Source organism: Elephas maximus, chromosome X (genome assembly GCF_024166365.1).
Source record: "Elephas maximus indicus isolate mEleMax1 chromosome X, mEleMax1 primary haplotype, whole genome shotgun sequence".
Lineage (NCBI taxonomy): Eukaryota > Metazoa > Chordata > Mammalia > Proboscidea > Elephantidae > Elephas > Elephas maximus.
Window position 1 is genome coordinate 99,132,168 of NC_064846.1, and position 24,586 is coordinate 99,156,753.

Consider the following 24,586-nt stretch of genomic DNA (forward strand, 5'->3'; position numbering starts at 1 on the left):
ACATGGCCTACCCCAGGGAATGTTCCATGTGCACTTGAGAAGAATTTATATTCCGGTTGTTGGGTGGAGTGTTCTATACATGTCTGTTAGGTCTAGTTGATTTATAGTGGTGTTCAAGTCTTCTATTTGCTTGCTCATCTTTTGTCTGGTTGTTCTACCCATTATTGAAAGTGGGGGTATTGAAGTCACCAGCTATTATTATTGAATTATCTATTTATCCTTTCAATTTTGTCAGTTTTTGCTTTATATAATTTGGTGTTCTGTTATTGGATACATGTATGTCTATAATTATTATGCCTTTCTGATGGATTGACCCTTTATATTTTTATAATATCCCTCTTTATCCCTAGTAAATTTTTTGCTCTAAAGTCTATTTTTCTGATATTACAGTAGTCATATCAGCTTTCCTGTGGTTGCTGTTTACATGATACGCTTTTTTCATTCTTTTACTTTCAAGCTGTTCGTGTCTTTGAATCTAAAATGTGTCTTCCATAAACACGTTTTTTTCATCCAGTCTGACAATCGCTGCCTTTTGATTGGATAGTTTGATCCAGTCATATTTAATGTTATTATAGATATAGTTGGGTTTATGCTTATTTTGTGCATGGTGTGAGGTATGGGTCTTGTTTCATTTTTTTGCAGATGGATATCCAGTTATCCTAGCACCATTTGTTAAAAAGACTGTCTTTTCCCCATTTAACTCACTTTGGGCCTCTGTCAAATATCAACTGCTCATACGTGGGTGGATTTATGTCTGGATTCTCAATTCTGTTCCATTGGTCTATGTATCTGTTGTTGTACCAGTACCAGGCTGTTTTGACTGCTGTGGCAGTATAGTAGATTCTAAAATCAGGTAAAGTAAGGCCTCCCACTTTGTTCTTCTTTTTAAGTAATGCCTTACTTATCCAGGCCCTCTTTCCCTTCCATATTAAGTTGGTGATTTATTTCTCCATCTCATTAAAAATGTTGTTGGGATTTGGATTGGAATTGCATTAAATGTATAGATCGCTTTTGGTAGGATAAACATTTTTCTAATGTTAAGTCTTCCTATCCATGAGCAAGGTATGTTTTTCGACTTATGTAAGTCTCTTTTGGTTTCTTGCAGAAGTGGAGTGTAGTTTTCTTTGTATAAGTCTTTTACATCTCTGGTAAGATTTATTCCTAAGTATTTTATCTTCTTGGGGGCTACTGTAAATGGTATTGATTTGGTGATTTCCTCTTCAATGTTCTTTTTCTTGGTGTAGAGGAATCCAACTGATTTTTGTACGTTTGTCTTGTATCCCGATACTCTGCTGAACTCTTCAATTAGTTTCAGTAGTTTTCTGGAGGATTCCTTAGGGTTTTCTGTGTATAAGATCATGTCATCTGCAAATAGAGATCCTTTTACTTCTTCCTTGCCAATCTGGATGCCCTTTATTTCTTTATCTAGCCTAATTGCTCTGGCTAGGACCTCCAACACAATGTTGAATAAGAGCAGTGATAAAGGGCATCCTTGTCTGTTTCCTGATCTCAAGGGGAATGTTTTCTGGCTCTCTCCATTTAAGGTGATGTTGGCTGTTGGCTTTGTATAAATGCCCTTTATTATGTTAAGGAATTTTCCTTCTATTCCTATTTTGCTGAGAATTTTTATCATGAATGAGTGTTGAACTTTGTCAAATGCCTTTTCTGCATCAATTGATAAAATCATGTGATTCTTGTCTTTTGTTTTATTTATGTGGTGGATTACATTAATTGTTTTTCTAATGTTGAACCACCCCTGCATACCTGGAATGAATCCCACTTGGTCACGGTGAATTATTTTTTTGATATGTTGTTGAATTGTATTGGCTAGAATTTTGTTGAGGATTTTTGCATCTACATTCATGAGGGATATAGGTCTATAATTTTCTTTTGCTGTGGTGCCTTTACCTGGTTTTGGTATCAGGGATATGCTGGCTTCATAGAATGAGTTTGGTAGTATTCCATCCTTTTTCTATGCTCTGAAATACCTTTAGTAGTAGCGGTGTCAACTCTTCTCTGAAAGTTTGGTAGAACTCTTCAGTGAAGCCATCCGGACCAGGGCTTTTTTTTTTGTTGGGAGTTTTTTGATTACCTTTTCAATCTCTTCTTTTGTTACGGGTCTATTTAGTTGTTCTAAAAAAATTATTTTATTACCTCTGTTTGTGTTATTTTAGGTAGGTAGTGTGTTTCTAGGAATTCATCCATTTTTTCTAGGTTTTATCATTTGATTTCTCGACTGCTGTTTCCACGGGTATTGATTGTGGATCCAAGTAAAATGAAATCCTTGACAATGTCAGTATTTTCTCCACTTATTATGATGTTGCTTATTGGTCCAGTTGTGAGGATTTTTTTTTTCTTTATGTTGAGGTATAATCCATACTGAAGGCTGTGGTCTTCAATCTTCATCAATAAGTGCTTCAAGTTCTCTTCACTTTCAGCGTGCAAGATTATGTTATTTGCATATTGCAGTTTGTCAATGAGTCTTCCTTCAATCCCCATACTCTGTTCTTCTTCATATATTCTAGCTCAGCATACAGATTGAATTAAGTATGGTGGAAGGATACAACCCTGACACACACCTTTCCTGTATTTAAAACACTCAGTATCCCCTTGTTCTGTTCGAACTACTGCCTCTTGGTCTATGTACAGTTTCCTCATGAGCACAATTAAGTGTTCTAGAATTCCCATTCTTTGTAATGTTATCCATAATTTGTTGTGATCCACAAAGTGGAATGCCTTTGCACAGTCATTAAAACACAGGTAAACATCACTTGTCTATCAGTTTGTCGTACTGTGGTGGCTTGCATGTTGCTGTGATTCTAGAAGCTATGTCACCAGCATTTCAAATACCAGCAGGATTGCTCATGGTGGACAGGTTTCAGTGGAGCTTCCAGCCTAAGACAGGCTAGGAAGAAGAACCTGATGATCTACTTCTGAAAAAATGGCCAGTGAAAACCTATTAATGTTACACATCCAAAAATACATTGTTATAATTATTACTTTACTGTATGTCATCAATTTTTAGCCCATTACAGCTTTGCTCCCACCCACCTCCTTTGTGATGTTACTGGCAAATATATTACAAAACATTACATTTCTATATATTTCTGCCCAATAATACATTATATTATTCATACAATTGCTTTTTAAATCAGTTAAGAGAAGAAAGGAGAAAATATGCATTATTAATGTCTATTATAATTACATAATTGCCTTAACAGTGCTCTGTGTTCATGTGGATTTGAATTATGGTCTTGGGGTCACTTGCTTTCAGCCTAAAGAACTTCTTTTAGTGTTTCTCATAAGGTGAGCTTGCCATTAGTGAATTCTCTGAGCTTTTATTTATTTGGGGAAGTCTTTATTTTGCCTTCATTTTTGAAAAGTGGCTTCTTAGTTGACCTTTTTTTTTCCTTTGAGCATTTTGAATATGGCATCACACTGCCTTCTGGCCGCCATTTTTTTCTACTTAGAAGTCAGGTGTTAATTTTATTGGGGTTCTGTTGTAAGTGATGTATCATTTTTCTCTTACTGCTTTCAATATTTTATTTTTGTCTTTGACTTTCATTGTTTTTAATATGATGTGTCTGCTTGTGGCTCTTTTCATGTTTATTCCACTTGGAATTCACTGAGCTTCCTGAATCTGTACATTGTTTTTCATCAAAATTGAGTTGTTTTTTGGCCATTGTTTCTTCAAATATTTTTCTTCTCCTTTCTCTCTTCTTTTTCTGATACTCCCATTATGCATATGCTGATGGACTTAATGATGTCCCACATTTCTCTGAGGCTGGGGACTGAAGGAACCCTGTGTTCTTGGCTGCAACAGTCTGAAGTGCCATTTCTGCTTTGCTGATCTTGGAAGAGAAAAGGAAAGTGTGATCTTATTTCAAATCCTGAAGACCCCTACTTTTCTTACTGAATTTCCATAGGTTTTCTTGAATAGATGTTTCTTCATTTCCTGTTTTCCCTTAGAATCATTTCCAGAGGCTTTAAATGGTTGATTATATATAAAGGCTACGGCTGCTAACCAAAAGGTCAGCAGTTCGAATCCACCAGGTATTCCTTGGAAACCCTAAGGGTAAGGTCTACTCTGTCCTTTAGGGTCGCTATGAGTCAGAATCGACTTGACGGCAATGGGTTTGTTTTATATATACATAAAAAAATAATAATAATTTTAATCAGTTTCACAGGGAAACAGATCAGTGGAGCTCTTCGTGCTGTCATGCCAGAAGTCTTTTTCTGTCCTTTGTTTTATAGTAGTTATGAGAGGAAAATAAAATATATATGGTATTGTCTTAGTTATCCCGTGCTGCTCTAACAGAAATACCATAAGTTGGTGGCTTTAACAAGTACAAATTTATTTTCTCAGTTTAGGAGGCTAGAAGTCCTTCTTCAGGGTGATAGCTCTAGGGGAAGTCTTTCTCCCTCTGTCACCTCTGGAGGAAGTTTCTTGTCCATTTGAGCTTCTGCTCCCAGGTAATCTTCATGTGGCTTGGCATCTCCTTTCCCCCATCTCTGCTTCTTCGCTTACCTGTTTAATCTCTTTTATATCTCAAAAGAGATTGATCAAGATGCGCTCTACGCTAATTCTGCCTCATTAACATAACAAAGACAACCCATTTCCAAATGGGGTTATAACCACAGGCGTAGAGGTTAGGATTTACAACACATATTTTGGGGGACACAATTCAATCCATAACAGGCATCAAATCTCTATCAAAAGTGAGAGCATAAAAGCTAGACTGAGAAGGTCTTTCTAGAAAATAAAGAAGATTCTTGCATGTTTAATATGTCTGTGTCAAATAATGTCTCAGTCATCTAGTGCTGCCATAACAGAAATACCACAAGTGGATGGCTTAAAGAGAAATTTATTTTCTAACAGTCTAGTTGGTCACAAGTCCAAATTCAGGGGGTTATCTCCAGGGAAAGGCTTTCTCTCTCTCTCAGCTCTGGAGGAAGGTTCTTGTCCTCAATCTTCCCGTGGTCGAGAAGCTTCTCAGGCACAGGAACCCCATGTCCAAAGGGCACGCTCTGCTCCTGGTGCTGCTTTCTTGGTGGTATGAGGCCCCCAACTCTCTGCTTCCTTCCCTTTCCCTTTATCTCTCAATAGATAAAGTTGGTGCAGGCCACACCCCAGGGAAACTCTCTTTACACTGGATCAGGGAGGTGACCTGAGTAAGTGTGGTGTTACAATCCCACCCTAATCCTCTTAACATAAAATTATAATCACAAAATGGAGGACAACCACACAATACTGGGAATCATGGGCTAACCAAGTTGACACATATTTTTTGGGGGAACACAATTCAATCCATGACAAATAACTACAACTTAAGAGCCCATTATGATACAAACCATAGAAGACATTATGGCTAGTGTACAGAAAGCTATGTAATGAAAATTTTAGTGAGCTCAAGAAAACAATTGACATTTCAAGAGGGTTTATTTTGGAATGTGAATAAAAAAGCAGTAACATTGTACAGTTATGTAGTTAAATATTAAGAAAAAAGATTCCCAAGCATCAAAAGCTTTTATACATGGCAAGTTTACAAAAGAATATCTGTTGGATGAGGCACAAAATGTATTCTTAAGTTTTGAATGTTAGTCTAACCAGAAATACTATTGTTTGTTATGTTGAAGATATGACTGAGAATTTATTGGACAGGATACTCAAAAAGGGTAATTTATTTATGTTATATTCTGTTTCACAGATATGAATCATACCACCTAGTTAAGTATATTTAGGTGTCAGTGAGGATTTTGATATGACAGAACTTTCAAACATAGTGTTTGTGTCTTAAAATTTAATAAAGACTGGTCAAAATAATTTAAGTAAAAAAATTAAAAATTTTTTTTTGCAGAGTATATTTCTGAAATTGTTAGCATTAACATAGGCTTGTTATGAAACTTAAATCCAAGATGGCAGTGCTTTTTAAGGACATTAAACTTAAGTCTATTAGTTGTATAATTTACCAGGAAACATTTTGTACAAAAAAAAAGTTAAAAATAAAACGTGCCATGGGTATAGTAATAATACATGCATACTGGATATCCTTTTGTGGCTTCAATGGAGGTTATTCCACAATTAATGGATGCACAATACAGTAGTTGTTTCTACTTCTTGGAGGTTAGGAGGCTTAGTTGGTTGTGGTGCTGTCACAGCTTAGGTTGCTGTGAAAACAGATTTTGCTATGAAAATTAATATGCATAAAGTTTATTAAGAGGACCTCTCAGGATTAACTCCTGAGTCAGGAAGGAAAGGAAGCAGGACTAGGAAAGTGAGTTGGGTTTAGTCACAAGAAAGCCTTACAGTAACAAATTTTAGGGAAACAAATTTGTAAGGATGAGTTTTCTAAATTGGTTCTCAAGTCTGGCTAGTCTTGAAGATATCATTGACTTTGCTTCCAGGAGTAAAGAGGGCACTCATAATCCATGGTGTGAGGTGGTGATACAAATATGCAAAATATCACCACCAATAGATCAGGTATCAATTAAGGTGAGGCTCTGGGTGAGCACATGTGTGATAATCTTTCTACAATTTTGTCAGAATGAGAAGTATAAGGAAACTGGTTTGTTGGTCCTACTTTCGCTAGACAAACTAGTGAAAGAAAGAGATGTGCTCAAGACTTCAGATTCGAAGCTCAAGTGCCACATAAATGACCTCAAAGTTTCCACTTTTGCTTTGAAAGAAAGCCTTATTTCTTGTAGTAACAGAGCTGATATTGCCAAAAACCAAACCCAGAATCTTATTGTAAGGGTGGCTGAATTACAACATCAGCTCCCTTGCCAACCTTGAGAGGTGTCTGAAGTTGAAGTAAAGGCATTGATTGGGAAGAAATGGGATCCCGAAACTTGGAATGTGGACATATGGGCTAATAATCAGGAAGCTGGAGACACTGAGTCCCTAAATTCCATTGAATCACTCCTGCCAGCAGAACCACTCCCATCTGAAGAGATTACTTCATGTTTGTCTGCTAAAACACCCTGCCCAGAAAAACCATTACCCCCTCTAGTCCCATCTACTGAGATTACCCCTAGCCTAGCTGCTTCTAAAGGGCCCTTGCCTGAGTCATTGCCTGGGGCATCGCCTGAGGCAGATGCTTTACAAGACAATGCTGAATGTTGTCAAAACAATTCCACACTACGAATTCTGGGTTCTAGACCTATAACTAGACTTAAGTCCCAGCACACCCTAAAAGGTGAAATACAAAGTGTGACCCAGGAGGAGGTATGCTACACTCCAAAAGAAGTGCTTGACTTTTCTAATACGTACAAACAGAAACCTGGGGAACATGTGTGGGAATGGCTATTAAGGGTGTGGGAAAATGGTGCAAGGAACATGAAGATGAATCAGTCTGAGTTTATTGATGTAGGCACACTAAGCACAGATTCTTCATTCAGTGTTTCAGCTGGAGAAGTTAGGAAAGGATCTAATGGTTTATTTGGTTTTGTTGCTGAAGCATGGATTACAAGGTGGCCTACACTAAGTCAAGTTGAAGTACCATACCTGCCTTGGTATACTGTAAAAGAAGGTATCCAAGGGCTTAGGGAAATTGGCATGCTAGAGTGGATTTATCAGGTTAGACCCACAGACCCACACATGGAGTGCCCAGAGGACACACCTTTTACCACAACTGTGAGGAACAAATTCGTGAAGGGAGCTCCAGCATCCTTGAAGACTGCTTTGATTGCTATTTTATGTAAATCAGATTTGACAGTGAGAACTGCCATAACTGAATTAAGACACCTAACTACAATGGGGCTGATTGGACCCCATGGTAGTAGGGGCCAAGTGGCTGCACTCAATCGACAGAGACAAGGGGGACACGGTTACGGTAATGGACAGTGAAGTCAAAGCAGTAATCAGAATAGTCTGACTCACATGGACTTATGGCATTGGCTACTTAGTTGTGGCGTTCCTAGGAGTGAAACAGACAGGAAATCTATTAAATATTTACTTGATCTGTACAAATGAATGAATTCTAGGTCAAGTGAAGAAAACCCAAAAAGAGTCTAACTCAAATCACCAGAATAGAGATTTGCAGTCCCTCAGTCAATTCCCAGATTTGAGTGAGTTTAAAGACCCACAACCCCTTGAATGAAGGGGAGGCTGGGTCCCCTGGAGGAAGGACTCAATACACTGCCAAAAATTTTTACTGTTAATATCTCTCCCAGCCTTCCCCAAAGGGATCTATGGCCTTTTATGAGAGTGACTGTTCACTGGGGAAAAGGAAATAATCAGATTTTAGGGGATTACTGGATACTGGCTCTCAACTAACACTAATTCCAGGAACCAAAAAAGTCACTGTGGACCACCAGTCAGAGTAGGGGCATATAGAGGTCAGGTTATTAATGGAGTCTTGGCTCATGTCTGTCTCACAGTAGGTCCAGTGGGTCCCTGAACCCATTCTGTAGTTATTTCCCCAGTTCCACCATGAACAATTGGAATAGATATACTCAGCAACTGGCAGAACCCCCACACTGGATCCCTGACAAATAGAGTACAGGCTATTATGGTAGGAAAAGCCAGTTGGAAGTTGTTAGAACTGCCCTTACCTAGGAAAATAGTAAACCAAAAGCAATACCACATTCCTGGAGGAATTGTAGAGATTACTGCCACCCCATTTAGCTTGCCTATTTGGCCTTTGCAAAAAACAGATGGATCACAAGTAGATTCAGTCAATTCTTGAAAACTTAACCAAGTGGTGACTCCAATTGCAGCTGCTGTTACAGGTGTAGTTTCATTGTTTGAGCAAATTAATACATCTCCTGCTACCTGGTACGCAGCTTTTGATCTGGCTAATGCCTTATTCTCCATACCTGTTTCAAAGGACCATCAGACACAGTTTGCTTTCAGCTGGCAACAGTTGCCTACCTCAACTTGCCAGTCTTATGTCATAATGTAGTCTGCAGGGACTTTGATCACCTTTCCCTTCCACAAGATGTCACACTGATCCATTACATTGATGACATTATGCTGACTGGACCTAGTAAGGAAGAAGTATCAATGACTCTGGACTTAATTGGTAAAACATTTGTGTGCTAAAGTGAGGGAAATTAATCCCACAAAAATTCAAGCACCTTCTACTTTAGTGAAATTTCTAGGGGCCCAGTGGCGTGGAGCACATCAAGATATTCCTTCTAAAGTGAAGGATAAGTTATTGCATCTGAGTGCTCCCACAACTAAAAAGGAGGCACAATGTCTAGTGGGCCTCTTTGGATTTTGGAGGCAACATATTCCTCATTTGGGTGTGCAACTCTTGCCTATTTATCAAGTGACTCAAAAAGCTGCTAGTTTTGAGTGGGGCCCAGAAAAAGAGAAGGCTCTGCGACAGGTTCAGACTGCTGTCCAAGCCGCTCTGCCACTTGGAGCATGTAATCCAGCTGATTCAATGGCGCTTAAAGTGTCTGTGGCAGATACAGATGCTGTTTGAAGTGTTTGGCAGGTCCCTATTGGTGAATCACAGCGCAAACCCTTAGAATTTGGAGCAAAGCCCTGCCATCTTCTGCAGATAGCTACTCTCCTTTTAAGAAACAGCTTTTGGCTTGTTAATGGGCCTTAGTAGAGACTGAACACTTGACCAATAAACGCCAAGTCACCAAGCGGCCTGAGCTGCCCATCATGAACTGGGTATTTTCCGAACCACAGAGTCATAAATTTGGACGTGCACAGCAGCACTCCATCATTAAATGGAAGTGGTATATATGAGATTGGGCCTGAGCAGGACCTGAAGGCATCAGTAAGTTGCATGAGGAAGTGGCCCAAGTGCCCATGGCCTTCTCTCCTGTCACATTACCTTCCATCTCCCAGTCTGAACCTATAGCTTCATGGGGAGTTCCTTATGAACAGTTGGCTGAAGAAGAGAAAACTCGTGCTGGGTTTACACATGGTTCTACTTGATATGCAGGCACCACTCAAAAGTGGACAGCAACAGCACTACAGTCCCTTTCTGGGATCTTCCTGAAGGAAACTGGTGAACGGAAATCCTTCCAATGGGCAGAAGTACAAGCAGTGCACCTAGTTGTTCACTTTGCATGGAAGGAGAATTGGCCAGATATGTGATTGTATACTGATTCATGGGCTGTGGCCAGTGGTTTGGCAGGGTGGTCAGGGACTTGAAAGGAACGTGATTGGAAAATTGGATACAAAGATTTATTCGGAAGAGGTATGTGGATAGACCTCTCCGAATGAGCCAAAGAAGTGAAGATACTTATATATCATGTGAATGCTCATCAAATGGTGACCTCAGCAGAAGATGATTTTAACAATCAAGTGAATAGGATGAAGTATTCTGTGGAAAGCAGTCATCCTCTTTCCCCAACTACTCCCATCATTGCTCAATGGACTCATGAACAATGTGGCTTTGGTGGCAGGGATGGAGGATATGCATGGGCCCAGCAAAATGGGCTTCCACTGACCAAGGCTGACTTGACTGCACCCACTGCTGAGTGCCCAATCTGCCAGCAGCAGAGACCAACATTGAGTCCCTGATATGACACCATCCCTTGAGGTGATCAGCCAGCAACTTGGTGGCAAGTTGATTACATTGGACCACTTACATCATGGAAAGGGCCATGTTTTGTCCTTACTGGAATAGACACTTAGTCTGGATATGGATTTACCTTCCTTGCACGCTAGCATCTGCAGAGCTACCATCCATGGGCTTACAGAATGCCTTATCCACCATCATGGTATCCCACACAGCATTGCCTCAGATCAAAAGACTCACTTCACAGGAAATGAGATGCAGCAGTGGGACCATGCTCATGGAATTCACTGGTCTTACCGTGTTCCCCATCATCCTGAAGCAGCAAGCTTGATAGAATGGCCTTCTAAAGACACAATTACAGTGCCTGCTAGGTGGCAATACCTTGCAGGGCTGCGGCAGTGCTCTCCAGGAGGCTGTATATGCTCCAAACCAGTGTCCAATATATGGTGCTGCTTTTCCCCATCCAGGATTCATGGGTCCAGGAATCAAGGGGTGGAAATGGGAGTGGCACCACTCACTATTACCCCTAGTTACCCACTTGCAAGATTTTTGCTTCCTGTCCCCATGACCTTATGCTCTGCAAATCTAGAGGTCTTAGTTCCAAAGGGAGGAATATTCACACCTGGAGATACATCACTGATTCCATTGAACTGGAAGCTAAAAATGCCACCTGGCCATTTAGGGCTTCTTATGCCTCTGAATCAACAGGCAGAGAAGGGAGTTACCATACTGGCTGGTGTGATTGATCCTGATTACCAAGAGGACATCGGATTGATTTTTACAATGGAGGTATAGAAGAGTACAGAATGTAGGAGATCCCTTAGGACGTCTCTTAGTACTACCATGTCTTGTGATTAAAGTCAATAGAAAACTACAGCAACCCAATTCCAGCATGACTACTAATGGTTCAGACCCTTCAGGAATGAAGGTTTCGGTCACCCCACCAGGCAAGGAACCATGACCAGCTGAGGTGCTTGCTGAGGGCAAAGGTAATACAGAATGGGTGGTGGAAAAAGGTAATACAGAATGGGTGGTAATACAGAATGGGGTGTTCTAAATACCAGTTACAGCCATGTGACCCGTTGCAGAAACAAGGACTGTAATTGTTATTAGTATTTCTGCTTTGTAGGTGTACATAAAATATTTTTGTTTTCTTGAAAAATATAAGATGTAAATGGGGCTAGTGCATTTTTGGTTGTACACATGTTAGTTGTATCATATTAAGCACAAGTATGACTTTATACTCATCTTTATTCAGAGATTAAGCATGGTTTACGGAGATGTGTACATGTGCCAAGTTGACAAGGAGTAGACTGTGATGGTTAAGATTGTGTGTCTACTTGACTGGGCCATGATTCTCAGTGTTTGTATGTGATGATTCCCATAATGAAACCTGCTGTGAGTAGCCAATCCTTGGGGGTGTGCCCTGCATCCGAATATAAGCAGATGTTCTGGCTTTTTGTCCACTCTGGATCCTGCAGCTGCCTCTTGTTTGTCTGAACTCTGTCTGGTTTCTGGGACTTGAGCTATCAGCTAATCTGCTGATATTGGGATTCATCGATCTTCACAGCCTGTGATCAGAGCCCTGCTCCCTGACCTGCTAATCTTGGTTTTACCAGTTGCTGCAGCTACATGAATCAGGAGAAGCATTGCGGTCTTGCCTGCCAATCATGGTATTCATCAATATTCACAACCTGTGAGCAAGAGCCCTGCTTTCTGACCTGCCGGTCATGCGTTCACCAGCTCCTGCAGCTACCTGAGTCTGGAGAAGCCTCTATTCTAATCCATGGACTTGGGATGTTCCAGCCTCTGCAACTGCATGAGCAGTTTCTTTGATTTAAATCTCTTTATAAATTTATATGCTTTACTGGTTTTGCTTCTCTAGAGAACCCAGCCTAAGATGGGACATTACAACAGACCCAACTGAAATAAAAAGGATCATAGCAGAATACTATGAAAAACTATACACCAACAAATTTGAAAACCTAAAGGAAATGGACAAATTTCTAGACACCCTATCTACCCAGACTAACACAAACTGAGGTTGAAAATCTGAACAGAACCTTAACAAGAGAAGAGATTGGAAAGGTAGTTTAAAAAAAAAAACTTCCAATGAAACAAAGCCCTAGGCCAGATGGCTTCATTGGAGAATTCTACCAAACATATGAAGAAGTGCTTGCACCACTACTGCTCAAACTATTTCAGAACATAGAAAAGGAGGGATACTTCTGAATTCATTCTATGAAGCCAGCATAACACTGATACCAAAAACAGGCAAAGACACCACAAAAAAAGAGAAAATTACAGACCAATATCTCTCATGAATACAGATGTAAAAATTCTCAACAGAATTGTAGCTAATAGAATTCAGCATCATATCAAAAAAAAAAAAACAAAGTACACCACGACCAGGTAGGATTCATACCAGGTATGCCAGGGATTGTTCAGCATTAGAAAATCAATCAACATAATCCACCACATAAAACAAAAGGAAAGAATCACATGATCATTTCAATTGATGCAGAAAAGGCATTCAATAAAGTCCAACACCCATTCCTGATAAAAATTCTCCAATAACATTGGAATAGAAGGGAATTTCCTCAACATAGTATAGGGCATCTATACAAAACCAACAGCCAACATCATTCTCAACAAGGGAGGCTGAAAACATTCCCCCTGAGAATGGGAACAAGACAAAGATGCCCTTTATCATCACTCCTATTTACCATTGTGCTGGAAGTCCATGCTGGAGCAATAAGGCAAGAAAAAGAAATAAAGGACATCCAAATTGGTAAGGAAGAAGTAAAACTGTCCCTGTTTGTGGGTGATATGTTACTATACATTGAGAACCCAAACGACTCCACAAGAAAGCTACTGGAACTAATAGATTTAGCGAAGTAGCAGGATGCAAGATAAACATACAAAAATCAGTTGAATTCCTATACACCTATAAAAAAAACTACAAAAAGTAAATCAGGAAAGCAATACCTTTTTTAGTAACACCTAAAAAAAAATTTAAAAAAAATACATAGGAATAAATCTAAGCAGGGACATAAAGAACCTATATAAAGAAAACTACAAAACACTATTGCAAGAAACCAAAAGAGACCTACATAAATGGAAAAACATACCATGATCATGGATAGGTAGACTCAGCACTGTGAAAATGTGTATTCTACCCAAAGCAATCTACAAATATCCTATCCAAATACTAACAGCAATCTTTACTGAGATGGAAAAACTAATCATTAACTTTATGTGAAAAGAGAAGAGGCCCCAGATAAGTAAAGCACTATTGAAGAACAAGAATAAAGTAGGAGGACTCACACTACCTGACCTCAGAACTTACTATACAGCTGTGGCAGTCAGAACAGCCTGGTACTGGAACAATGACAGACACATCACTCGAGGGAACAGAATTGAGAACCAGATGGAAATCCAGCCACTACCGTCACCTGATCTTTGACAAAAGTTCAAAGTCCATTAAATCTGGAAAGACAGTCTTTGTAACAAATGTTGTTGGCAAAACTGGATGTCCATCTACAAAAAAAAATGAAACAGGACCTGAACCTCAAACCATACACAAAAACTAATTCAGAATGAATGAAAGACCTAAGTATAAAGCCAAAAATTATAAAGATCATAGAAAAAATACAGCCCACACTAAAGGCCTTAATGCATGGCATAAAGAGGATACAAACCATAAGTAGTAATACATGAACACCAGAAGATAAGCTAGATAACTAGGATCTTTTAAAAACTAAACACTTGTGCTCATCCAAAGAATTCACCAAAAGAGTAAAAAGAGAACCTACAGACTGGGAAAACATTTTTGGCTCTGAGAAATCCGACAAAGGTCTAATCTCTAAAATCTGCAGGAAAATCCAGCACCTCTACGACAAAAATACAAATACTCCAATTAAAAAATGGGCAAAGGATAGGAACAGACGCTTCACCAACGAAGACATTCCAGAAGGCTAACAGACATATGAAGAAATGCTGTAGGCATTAAAAAAAAAAAAAAAAAAACTACAATGAGATACCATCTCACCTGACAATACTGGCATGAATCAAAAAAAAAAAAGAAAATAACAAATGTTGGCGAGGCTGTGGGGACACTGAAACTCTTAGGCACTGCTGGTGGGAATGCAAAATGGTACAACCACTTTGGAAAATGATATGGTACTTCCTTAAAAAGGTAGAAATTGAAATATGATCCAGCAATCTCACTCCTAGAACTATATCCTAGAGAAATGAGCTGTCACATGAATAGACATGTGCACACCCGTGTTCATTGCAGCATTATCGACAATAGCAAAAAGAGGGAAACAACCTAAGTACCTATCAACAGACCAATGGATAAACAAACTATGGTACGTACGCACAATGGAATACTACACAACAATTGTATACCACACATTTTGTTGTATTTTCATTTACACTCAATTATCTTTCTGTTACCGATTTCTGTTTGATCCATGTGGTCAAAGAACAAGCTCTATGACTTCAATTTTTAAAGATTTTTTGAGGTTTGTTTTATGGCCCAGGATATGTTCTATTTGGTACATGTTCCTTGGACAATTGAAAAGATTGTATATACTGCTCCTATTTGGTGGAGTATTCTATAAATGTCAATTAAATCCTATTAGATGATGAGTTGTTATATATCTTGGCTGATTTTTTGTCTCATTCTATCAGTTTTTAAGGGGGATCATTGAAGTCTACAACTCTGATTGTGGATTTATCTATTTCTCTTTTTAGTTCTGTCAGTTTGTGCTTCATAATCTTTGCAGCTCTGTTTTTTGGGGGCATATACGTTTAGGATTACTGTATCTTCTTGGTTAATTTACCTTTTCGTTATTATGTAATGTCCAAGTCTGTTCTTGCTATTTTTTTTTCTCTGCAGACCACTTTTTCTGATATTAATATTACCTTTCCTGCTTTCTTTTTGTTAGTATTTCCATGGCATATCTTTTCCCAGCCTTTTATTTTCAACCTGCCTATATCTGTATATTTGAAATGAGTTTCTTGTACACACCATACAGTTGGCACATGGCTTTTATTTTTATCCACTCTGCCAATCTCTGTGTTTTAATTGGTATATTTAGACCTTTAACCTGTAATGTATTTATTGATATGTTAGGGCTTAGCTGTTACCTGTTGCCGTTGAGTCAATTCTGACTCATAGCAACCCTGTGGGACAGAGTAGAACTGCCCCATAGAGTTTCCAAGGAGCGCCTGGTGAATTTCAACTGCTGACCTTTTGGTTAGCAGCCATAGCAGTTAACCACTACACCACCAGGGTTTCCTGTTAGGGGTGAAGTCTACCATTTTAATTTTTTGTTTACTGCTTGTTCCCTCTGTTTATATATATATATATATACTTTATTTTTTAGAACAGTTCTAGATTTAAAGAAAAATCGAGAAGATAGTACAAAGATTTCCCATATATCCTGCACTCCTTTATTATTACGATCTTACATTAGCATGGTACTTTTTTATAATTAGTGAACCAATACTGATAACATTTTTATTAACTAAAGATCATAATTTATTCAGATTTTGTTAGTTTTTACCTGATGTCCTTTTTCTCTTCCAAATCCCATCCACAATACCATAGTATATTTAGTTGTCATGTCTCCTTAGGCTCCTCTTGGCTGTGACAGTTTCTGACATTCCTTGCTTTTGGCAAGTGGCAGTCTTGAGGAGTAATGATCAAGTATTTTGAACAATGCCCCTCTATTGGAATTTGTCTGATATTTTTCTCATAATTAGACATGGGTTATGAGTTTGGGGAAGGAAAATCACAGAGGTAAAGTGCCATTTTCATCAGATCATATTAAGGATACATACTGTCAACATCAACATGATTTATGTCTGTGGATGTTGACCTTGATTACCTAGCTGAGTTAGAGTTTGTAAGATTTTTCCACTATAAAGTTATTCCCCCGTCCCTTTTTATCCTGTACTTTTTGGAGTTATGGAGCGATGCTTTCCCTGCTTGAGGGCTGAGTATCTACATAAATTGTTTGTAGTTCCTCTGCATGGAAGATTTGTCTCTTTTCCTTCTTTTATTAATTTAGTCAATCATTTATTTTTATCAGTATGGACTCATAGATATTTATTTTATACTTTAACCCAGTACTACTTTATTTTATTGTTCAAATTGTTCCAGCTGTGGCCATCAGGAGTTCTTTCAGTTGGCCTCTGGGCTTCTTTGACATACTCCAATCAATGTGGGTTTTTTGTTGTTTTGAGCAGTTCTTTACTTCTGGCACTACAGTATGCTCCAAATTCATCTTGTACCCTTTCTGCCCCAGTTCTAAGATAAGCCATTTATCCTAGGAGCCATGTTCCCTTTCATTGGAAAGTAGTGTTAGAATTTAAGATCTGAGTGCCAGATATGCTCTTTGCTACTGGAGTATCATTTCTTTTGGGCTCTCTCAACTGACAGAGCAAAGAAGTATATGTGTGTATACTAACCTGTGTGTAGAGGCATATCCATAAATACTTTTATGTGTAACTACCTGTATCTATATTAAGCTAAAAATGTGTCCTTATTAATGCCTCCAACTCTAATCCATTACCACATGGATCGTTCTAGCTTTCCTTGCAGATTACCCTTGCTTATCTGTAAATTCCCACTCCAACACTGAGAAACCTGGCTCCCAGCATCCACCATCCATTTACTTAATTGTTCAATTCCAGTATACAGGTGTCAGCAAGGTCACTCTCCCTCTGGAGGCTTTAGGAAAGAATCCATTTCTTGCCTCTTCCAGCTTTTGGTGGCTGCCAGCTTTCCTTGACTGGTAGCCACATCACTGCAACCTTTTCCTTCATCATCTCATTGCCTCCTCCTCTTTTGTGTGTGTCTATTCTCCCTCTGCTTCTTTCTTATAAGATTTGTTATGCCATTTAGGGCCCACCCAGATAATACAGGATAATCTCCAAATCTCAGGATCTTTATTTTAGTCACATCTACAGAGATTGTTTTTCTAGTCTGATGTGCATTTTTTTTTGCCATGACTTTCTACTTTTCATTTGTTTCATGCATGTTTATATTTCCTCCTTGAAGAATTTTCATGATGGCGGCTTTAAAATCCTTACTAGATAATTCTAATATCTCTGTCATCATCCTGGTGTCATTTTCTGTTGATTGTCTTTTACTGTCTAAATTTTTCTGGCTCTTGGTATGATGAATGATTTTGTTTTGAAACATGGATATTTTGAATATTATGCTATAAGACTCTGTATCTTATTCAAATTTTCTGTTTTAGCTGTCCTCCTTTGACACTGATTCAGATACCACCTAATTACCGCCAGGTAGGGTGGAAGTCCAGGTTATACACACAGCTTCCATTGACACTTGGGGGTGGGGGTGGGTCTTTATTACCACTGGTCTGGGTGGGAGTTTCACTCCTCACTAAACCTCCACTAATACCTCTTGGCTGGGGGGGGTGGTCACAAGTACCTCGTTACTGCTGCATGTAGTTGCCACTGACACTCTAGGGGGGTTGTATCATTACCATTGGGTGGCGGTGAAGGTTCCGACTCTCCACTAGGCTTCTTCAGACACCACCTCATCAGAGAAGGAGAGGGGTACCTTGTTACTACCAGGTGGGAATGGAAGCCCAGGCTCCCCATGTGATCTCCATAGGCACAGTGGTAGGTGGTCTTCTTTACCACCCGGCAAGGATGAAAGTCCTGGCTCTCAACTAGACCTTCTTTAACACTACCCTGGTGAGGATGTTGGGCACCTCATTACATCACAGCTAGAATGGAAGTTTAGGCTGTCCACTTGGTGTTTTCTGGCAGGGTTAGGAATGGGTTTTTTTTCCTCCTGTGGTGTTTTGCTGGAGCCAAGTGGTTATTGTCTATAAGTTCTACGTCTTGGTAGGCTGTCCATTTCCTACTCCTTTGGCTAGAGACGGCTGACCTTTTGGGGGGCTTTTTTTTTATCTGCACCCATTGGCATTTCCAGGTTGCTAACTTTCCCAGCACCTAGTCCAGGATAAATGAAGCAAAAAGAAAAACCAGGGACTCACCATTGTCATTCCTTCTCTCCCAAGGCCCCTATCCGGTCTGCCTTTTTTCTCACCTTTCAAAGTCTTCTTATGTTTGTTTTTCTATAATATCAAGAGTTTTTAGTTGTTCTTAGTGGGAGGAATAAGGAAAAAAATGTCTACTCCATTTTTCTGGAAGTAAAAGTTCTTGCTATGCATCTTAATAGTTAATATATCATGAACAATGATAATTTAATAATAACTTAATTATTTGTATTTATAATTTCCCAGTTCTTATGACAATTCTTCCTACAAAAGTATGTTGTGGTTGTTGTTAGGTGCCACTGAGTCAGTTCTGGCACATAGCGACACTATGTACAACAGAAAAAAACATTGCCCAGGCCTGTACCATCCTCATAATTGTTATTATGCTTGAGCCCATTGTTGCAGCCACTGTGTCAGTCCACCTCACAGAGGGTCTTCCTCTTTTTTGGTAACCCTCTACCTTACCAAACATGATGTCCTTCTCCAGGGATTGGTCCCTCCTGATAATGTGTCAAAGTATATGACACGAAGTTTTGCCATCCTCACTTCTAAGGAGCATTCTGGGTGTACTTCTTCCAAGACAGACCTGTTCGTCCTTCTGGCAGTCCATGGTATATTCAATATTCTTCCCCAACACCATAATTCAAAGGCATCAATTCTTCTTTGGTCTTCTTTATTCATTGTCCAGCTTTTGGACACATATGAGGTGACTGAAAATACCATGCCTTGGGTCAGGTGCAATTTAGTCCTCAAGGCAACATCTTTGCTTTTGAATACTTTAAAGAGGTCTTTTGCAGCAGATTTGTTCAATGCAATACATCATTTGATTCTTCACTGCTGCTTCTGTGAGCATTGATTGTGGATCCAAGTAAAATGAAATCCTTGACAATTTCAATATTTTCTCCATTTATCATGATTTGCTTATTGGTCCATTTGTGAGGATTTTTATTTTATGTTGAAGTGTAATCCATACTGAAGGCTGTAGTCTTTGGTCTTCATCAGTAAGTGCTTCAAGTCCTCTTCGATTTCAGCAAGCCAGGTTGTGTAATCTGCATATTGCAGTCTGTTAATGAGTCTTCCTCCAATCCTGATACCTGTTCTTCTTCATATAGTCTAGCTTCTCAGATTATTTGCTCAGCATACAGATTGAATAAGTATGGTGAGAGGATGCTACCCTGACACACACCTTTCCTGACTTTAAACCACGCAGTATCCACCTGCTCTTTTAGAACAACTGCCTCTTGGTCTATGTAGAGGTTCCTCATGAGCACAGTTAAAAAAAAAGGGTTCTGGAAATTCCATGCTTTGGAATGTTACCCACAATTTGTTATGATCCACACAGTCGAATGCCTTTGCATAGTCAATAAAACACAGGTGAACATCTTTCTGGTACCCTTTACTTTCAGCCAAGATCCATCTGATATCAGCAATGATATCCCTTGTTCCACATCCTCTTCTGAATCTGGCTTGAATTTCTGGCAGTGCCCTGTCGATGTACTGCTGCAACTGCTTTTGAATTATTTTCAGCAAAATTTTACTTATGTGTGATATTAATGATAGCTATTATTGTTGGGTAATTGCTGCATTCTGTTGGATCACCCTTCTTTGGAATGAGCACAAATATGGCTCTCTTCCAGTTGGTCAGCCATGTAGCAGTCTTCCAAAATTCTTGGTATAGACGAGTGAGTGCCTCCATTGGTAAATCAGTTTGTTGAAGCATCTCAGTTGGTATTCCATCAATTCCTGGAGCCTCGTTTTATGCCAATGCCTTCAGTGCAACTTGGACTTCTTCCTTCAATACCATCAGTTCTTGGTCATATGTTATCTCCTGAAATGGCTGAACATTGACCGATTCTCTAGTGCCAGAAGATGAGCCTCTCAGGTTAGAAGGCACTCAGAATACAACTGGTGAAGAGCTGCCTCCTCAAAATAGAGTCATCCTTAATGATGTGGATGGAGTAAATCTTTCAGGGCCTTCATTTGCTGATGTTGCACTACTCAAAATGAGAAGAAACAGCTGCAAACATCCATTAGTAATTGGCACGTGTAATGTACCAAGTATGAATCTAGGCAAATTGGATGTTGTCAAAAATGAAATGGAACACATAAAGATTGATATCCTAGACATTAGTGAGCTGAAATGGACTGGCATTGACTGTTTTTTAATCAGACAATCATATGGTCTACTATGCTGGGAATGACAAATTGAAGAGGAATGGTGTGGCATTCATCGTCAAAAAGAACATTTCAAGATCTACCCTGAAGTACAATACTGTCAGTAATAGAATAATACCCATATGCCTACAAGGAAGGGAATTATAGAAGAAGTTTTATAATAGATAAAATTTGCCAGCAATGTCTTAAAATTCTTTGGGAAAAATAAAAAAGATACGTGTCCTTGTTTTGTTACCCTGCAATTTAAATTTGAGAAGTTGATGTGATTTGAAATGGGAGAGAAGATGGTACCTTGACTGTGCTTTTGACCAACAACGTCTGTCTAAACATGAAACTTACAAAGGAAAGATGGTGGATTATTCCTGACAGTAGTTCATATAACTTTATTATATATTTTTTTAATTATCAGCATTTATTTTGCCCATTTCTTCAGAGTTTACACAGACTTGGCATGGGAGGAAGAGGAACCAATTAAAAATGACTTACAGTTTACTCAATTAAAACACTTAAGGGAGTCGAATCATTTTTCTGTGTATCACCTCTATCACCATTGTCATTGTGGTGACCCTGAATATTACTTTCTCAAGAAGTCAGTTTAATACAGTGGGGAAAACTTTGGGGCCAAACAGACCTACGTTCAAATCTTGAAATGTCACTTTTTATTCTATGACCTTGAGTTTGTTCTGTGGCCTGTCTGATCCTCAACTATAAAATAAGGATGATGCAACACACTTCGTGGTGCTACCATAAAAATTAAATAATGTGTATAAGATGCTTAGCACAGTACCTGGCACAGAACACATACTCAGTTAATATGTGTAACCTTTCATTACTAACTCTCCTTATTAGAAGAACTCTCCTATCATAAGAAGGTTTTTTTGAAAGCAAAGAAAATATTCTCTTCTAAGGACATTAAGTGTTCCATGACAATAATGATAGAAGAAATTTTCAGTTTCTTCGTGGATGCAGAGTGGTCTCATTAGTTTTTGTTTATTTTTCTCCTGAATAGATGGCAAAAAAGGATGTTTCAAACATGCCAATTGTGTTTTCTTTTTATTTAGATTTTTGGGTAATAAAGAAATCTATGCCAAATTATATATATGAACAAACATATATATACACTATGTATACTATATGTATTTGTGTATATATATGTATATACACTCTCTCTCTATATATATATATAGTTTTTTTTTGAGAACAAATTTGGCAGTATCAATATTAAAGTGCTCACACGCAGCAGTTTTATTCCTTGGTATTTACCTGTGGTATATTTGCTGGAGCATTGCTTGTAATAGTGAAACATTGAAAGCAACCTGAATATCGTCTATAGAGGAATAGTTAAGAAAATTATGGTGTCTCTACACTGTGGGATATTATGTGGCAGTTAAAAAGAATAAGATGGATCTATATGTTATGATCTCTAAGACATATCACTGAGTGAAAAAAAACATGCTATGCATATCATTTAAATATTTTAACGCTATGTTTCTGTAGGTATAAACAGGCATATAAATGCACAGAGAAAGATTTGAAAAAGATACTCAACAAACTTAGAAGTGTTTGCCTCTGAGAAAGAAACCGGGACAGAATGGGGGTCAAGGGAAATGCAGTGTTATCTTTACTGTGTTCATTTCAAATAATCAGAATGTTGTGTTGTTAAGTGCCATCAAGTTGCTTCCAAATCATGGTGACCCTATGTACTGGTATGTTATTTCTGTGATCAAACATAAATAAATTTAAAATACAGAGTTCTTGGTAGAGGGAACTGGTAAATTTCTAACATACCTTTACTGGATTTCACTTACCAATATTTAAAAATTGGCATCAGTTCTGAAGAAAAAATCTAAATTATATATTAGGAAAGAGATGATTACCTGATTATAGGTATTCCTGTGACAAGAAAATGTTTGTGGCTTAATAAGTAAACTGAAATTGAATTAAATTACATGTTTTATTGTTGACAAATAGGATTAGACATTTAATGATACTACCTAAGCTCAGATATACTTTTATCTGGCCTTTTTTACTCATACTGAAATAAACTTTAGTCACACTGATTAAAAAAAAAATAAAACAATTTTATTCACACCACTTAAAAAATTTCTCTCATTGAACAGGGAATCTGTTGGATTTTACGTTCTGAAGATTATCTGTGAACATTTTAAGTCATCAGAAAATATTGGAAAAGCTATGCTATTCCACATTGACATGCTCTTGAAAAGGAAAAAAGAACAGCTTGCCAGGGAGAAGATTGAAAAAATTATAGGTCAGTGGAATTTCAGCAGGTGTTTTAGAAATGTGTTAATCTGAATATAATTATAAGAAATTTGTAGAGCTGTAGCAAAATCCTCAGGTCAAGAGATTTTTCCTTTTCCCACTTCCTTTTTTTTTTCTTCTCTCTCTCTCTCTTTCAAATGGCCTTTAACAATAACGAGTCACCTATCCAGAATCTACAAGTTTGGCAACCTAGATTAAGAAACTAAGCAAAAATAACAAAACAGCATCATCCACAACAACAGAAAACAAACCTCTAAGCTTAAAGTTCATGTATAGTGGAAATTCATGAGGTTAGAGGCTTAATTTCAGGTTTCCAGTTTCATCTCAAACTAGCTCTATGCCTTTGGGCAAGTCAGTATCTCTGGAGCTTGGATTTTTCAACTGTAAAATGAGGGTCGTGAACTCCAAATTCGTGATTTTTAAACTCCTTTTTAGCAGCAGCATCCATTTGCAATGCAATCTCATATGAACCCTTGTTGTTGTTGTTAGGTGCTGTCTAGTCGGTTTTGACTCCTAGCAACCCTTTGCACAACAGAACGAAACACTGCCCAGTCCTGCGCCATCCTGACAATCGTTGTTATGCTTGAGCCCATCGTTGCAGCCACTGTGTCAATCCACCTCGTTGAGGGTCTTCCTCCTTTCCGCTGACCTTGTAATTTGCCAAGCACTATGTCCTTCTCCAGAGACTGATCCCTCCTGACAACATGTCCAAAGTATGTAAGACGCAGTCTCGCCATCCTTGCTTCTAAGGAGCATTCTGGTTGTAATTCTTCCAAGACAGATTTGTTCATTCTTTTGGCAGTCCGTGGTATATTCAGTATTCTTCGCCAGCACCGCAATTCAAAGGCATCAGTTCTTCTTCGGTCTTCCTTATTCACTGTCCAGCTTTCACATGCATATGATGCAATTGAAAATATCATCGCTTGGGTCAGACGCACCTTAGTCTTCAAGGTGACATCTTTGCTCTTCAACACTTTAAAGAGGTCCTTTGCAGCAGATTTACCCAGTGCAATGCGTCTTTTGATTTCTCGACTGCTGCTTCCAAGGCTGTTGATTGTGGATCCAAGTAAAATGAAATCCTTGACAACTTCAGTCTTTTCTCTGTTTATCATGATGTTGCTCATTGGTCCAGTTGTGAGGATTTTTGTTTTCTTTATGTTGAGGTGTAATCCATACTGAAGGCTGTGGCCTTTGGTCTTCATTAGTAAATGCTTCAAGTCCTCTTCACTTTCAGCAAGCAAAGTTGTGTCATCTGCATAACGCAGGTTGTTAATGAGTCTTCCTCCAACCCTGATGCCCTGTTCTTCTTCATATAGTCCAGCTTCTCGGATTATTTGTTCAGCATACAGATTAAATAGGTATGGTGAAAGAATACAACCCTGGCGCATACCTTTCCTGACTTTAAACCAATCAGTATCCCCTTGTTCTGTCTGAACAACTGCCTCTTGATCTATGTAAAGGTTCCTCATGGGCACAATTAAGTGTTCTGGAATTCCCATTCCCTACCCCAAATAAAATAGAGTTGTTCTGGTTAGAGATGTAAAGCCAGATCTCCTCAACATTCCCCTAACCCTCTACCTCTCTGAAGAACCCTTA

The 24,586-nt window shown here is 38.7% G+C and overlaps 1 protein-coding gene across 1 annotated transcript in view; it reads left to right on the forward strand.

Moving 5' to 3' along the window:
* TEX11 (testis expressed 11) overlaps positions 1 to 24,586 on the forward strand; it is a 515,004-nt gene that overhangs the window by 222,857 nt on the left and 267,561 nt on the right. The window contains 1 exon segment of the mRNA XM_049871470.1: positions 22,831 to 22,979. Coding sequence (XP_049727427.1) covers positions 22,831 to 22,979 — 149 coding nt within the window.